The sequence below is a fragment of the Megachile rotundata genome, chromosome 2, assembly GCF_050947335.1.
Source record: "Megachile rotundata isolate GNS110a chromosome 2, iyMegRotu1, whole genome shotgun sequence".
NCBI classification, from domain to species: Eukaryota; Metazoa; Arthropoda; class Insecta; order Hymenoptera; family Megachilidae; genus Megachile; species Megachile rotundata.
In genome coordinates, this window is record NC_134984.1 from 4398456 (window position 1) to 4401127 (window position 2672).

The 2672-nt window shown below is 36.2% G+C and overlaps 1 protein-coding gene across 1 annotated transcript; it reads right to left on the bottom strand.

Moving 5' to 3' along the window:
* Window positions 1–220: 220 nt before the first annotated feature.
* Window positions 221–2294, bottom strand: LOC105663973 (uncharacterized). Its single transcript, XM_076528893.1, has 3 exons — window positions 1878–2294; window positions 1639–1791; window positions 221–1270 (listed from the first exon to the last, which is right to left on the bottom strand). Exons 1-3 carry the CDS (start codon window positions 1914–1916, stop codon window positions 1109–1111), a joined length of 354 nt encoding a protein of 117 aa, XP_076385008.1. The 5' UTR covers window positions 1917–2294; the 3' UTR covers window positions 221–1108.
* Between the last annotated feature and the right edge of the window lie 378 nt (window positions 2295–2672).

Genomic DNA, 2672 nt, shown 5'->3' on the forward strand with positions numbered 1-2672 from the left:
TGTGATTTATACATTTCTTTCGGTCGCAGGTTCGAGTCCCGCTGGACTTGATTTTTTTTATCTTTTGTAATAATATTAATATACAATTCAAAAGGTTTTCCAAAAAAACTGTCAAGTAATACTTCATGGGATATTGAGAGGTAATAATATTTAAAATGAAGCTGAAACACAGTAACTTTGAAGAGAATTAAATAAATTTATTATTTCAAAAAAAACGATTTGGAAGGATCTCTTTAAAATATTTTAATTAAACCTGATTTATGAATATCTTAATAACGCTGTTCCGTATCTAGGCAAGTAGGAGAGGGCGATCCCTGAATTCAAATCCCAACCGTGAAGTTTTCTGTCTCTCGTCCTCCTGAACGCACCAGAAGCTCTCTTTCGGTGCGTTCTCGAAAGTTCGAAAGACACCGAGGACCCCCCTGTAACCGATATAAAATTTATTGGTTCCCGTTGTCGTCATGTCTAATAAGCAACAGCTGATTGGGCCGTGATGACACTTACCGCGGATTCCCGAATTCATGTGATCGCCCGACTCTCGCGAATGGGAACAAATGCTACCGCTGTCGAAGTAAGACGTTATAATCCCGAATAGTAAATACGCGGTGCGCTACAGCGAACATTCCGTTTCAATTATACTTTTCTAATTTTTTTTCGTATCGTCGTCGTCCAAGTGTGAGTGTAGTGTGTTAATTTCGTTTTGTGTATTTTGTGAATAAATAGTGTACAAATTATTCGAACGGGTTATTCAAACCCCCCTGTGTTCTCGAGTCCCTTTCACCGATTACCGAACAAACGCAATATATTTTTATATATGTGAACAATTTTTAACCAGAAGAACAATAGATTTTATTTTTTTGTAACACACGAGAGTCTGATCGAAATTGAGCGGTATCTCAGAAGTAATTGATCGACGCAGGAATTCGATTACCGACTTTTCAATACAGACATTTATTTTTGCTAATTTAATTAAATTGAAAATTCAACGAAACTTGTCTACGTCTACGTAATTAAAAATAAAAAAGTTAGCAACGCATTAACATTATTAACAATTGACCCGAAACAGTACATCATTTACTAATATTTATTCCTTTTTAATCTTTTATTTTCAATTCCGTATGCCACCGTATATCGTACAACCAGAAATATTTATTTCTCCTCCTCCGCGGTACCCTCCTCTTCTGCGGTATCCTCTTTTTCCGCGGCACCCTCCTCTGCCGGCTCTTGCCAATGGCGTATAACGTAATAAACGTTTTAAAATTTTGCGCATCTGAAACAGAGAAATGAAAATGTAAAATATTTTATATGTATATATTTTTTATATATATAGTATTAAAAAAAAAAAAAAAAACAATATACTGATCGAATTGAGTAACCTCCTCCTTTTTCGAAGTCGGTTAAAAATAGGGGACAAGGTTTTAAAGACTGTCGAAGAATTAATTTCATTGATAAAATCCGCGTTTTCTCAAAGCTTTAATGTAAATAATATCCATAATGAATTAAAAGCAGTATATCGTCGCGAACACGAAACGATTGAGGAGTTCGGATTCCGGGCTAGTTATAATAATTTTTTTGCAAATACATAATTTATCGTAGGGAAATAAATCGGAATAAATAAATGTGAAACACATTACTTACTTTTCTTCCAGACATTTGAGGACGTGGGGACGGCTCCCTTTTCTCCTCCTCTATTTTTGATTCTGTTTCCCGCTTTACTGTTTCCTCCTTTACTGTTTCCTCTACTGTTTCCTCCTCTTTGTTATGCTTTTGATGCTCTTCACTGTTGTCCATCTAGAAATAAATAATTTACATATTGTAAATTTGTAATTAACACTGGCAAGACGCCGTACGCGTGACATTATACGCTAACTACTAACTTCTTCAACTGCTTTCCTCAAGCTCTTGAGGTTCTCCATACTCACTGGTCACTTTGCAACTGCTGGATCGTCGATCGATGCCGAGGTTCGAAGCTATGCACCCCACCATTGTTCCTCACTTCCACCAATGTCCCTCGTTTCACACACGTCACTCATTTCCACCATTACCACTCATTTCCACCACCGACTCTCAATATGGGTACGAATATTACATCACATTACGTTCTGCAACATCCGAATGCAACGTATCGGAATTTTTTGCATTACGTCTACGTATAAAGTAGTATTTAACATTTTTTTAAGTAGAGTGATTTAGTTTTTAAATTATTTAGTTATTTATTTTTTTTAGTATTAATTTTATTTAGTTTATTAGTATTTTTTTTAGTATTTTTATTATTTTTTTTTTTTAAAGTGAAGCGAGTGAAATGAAAGTGAGTGCACCGAAAGTGAGTGCACCGGAAGTGAGTGCACCGAAAGTGAGTGCACCAAAAGTAAGAAGAAAATTATACGCCTCAACGAAGAAGTACTCCAAGAAAAGAAGAATACAACACTTGCTGAGGAGTACGGAAATCAGCCGTCAACATCCGACGGAAGGACCTCCATGTCACAAATAGCACAAAATGATGAAACTTCAGAAGATACGATATCAGCACACACCTCAGATGGCGAAAACGGTACCTGGACCGTAGAAGAAGTAATTTCAACCCGGCCAGAAGAAACGCCGTCTTTTTCAAAGGGATTAAATATCATAAACATGCAGCACATGTTTGAAGAGATGAAGAAAATGAGCCATCA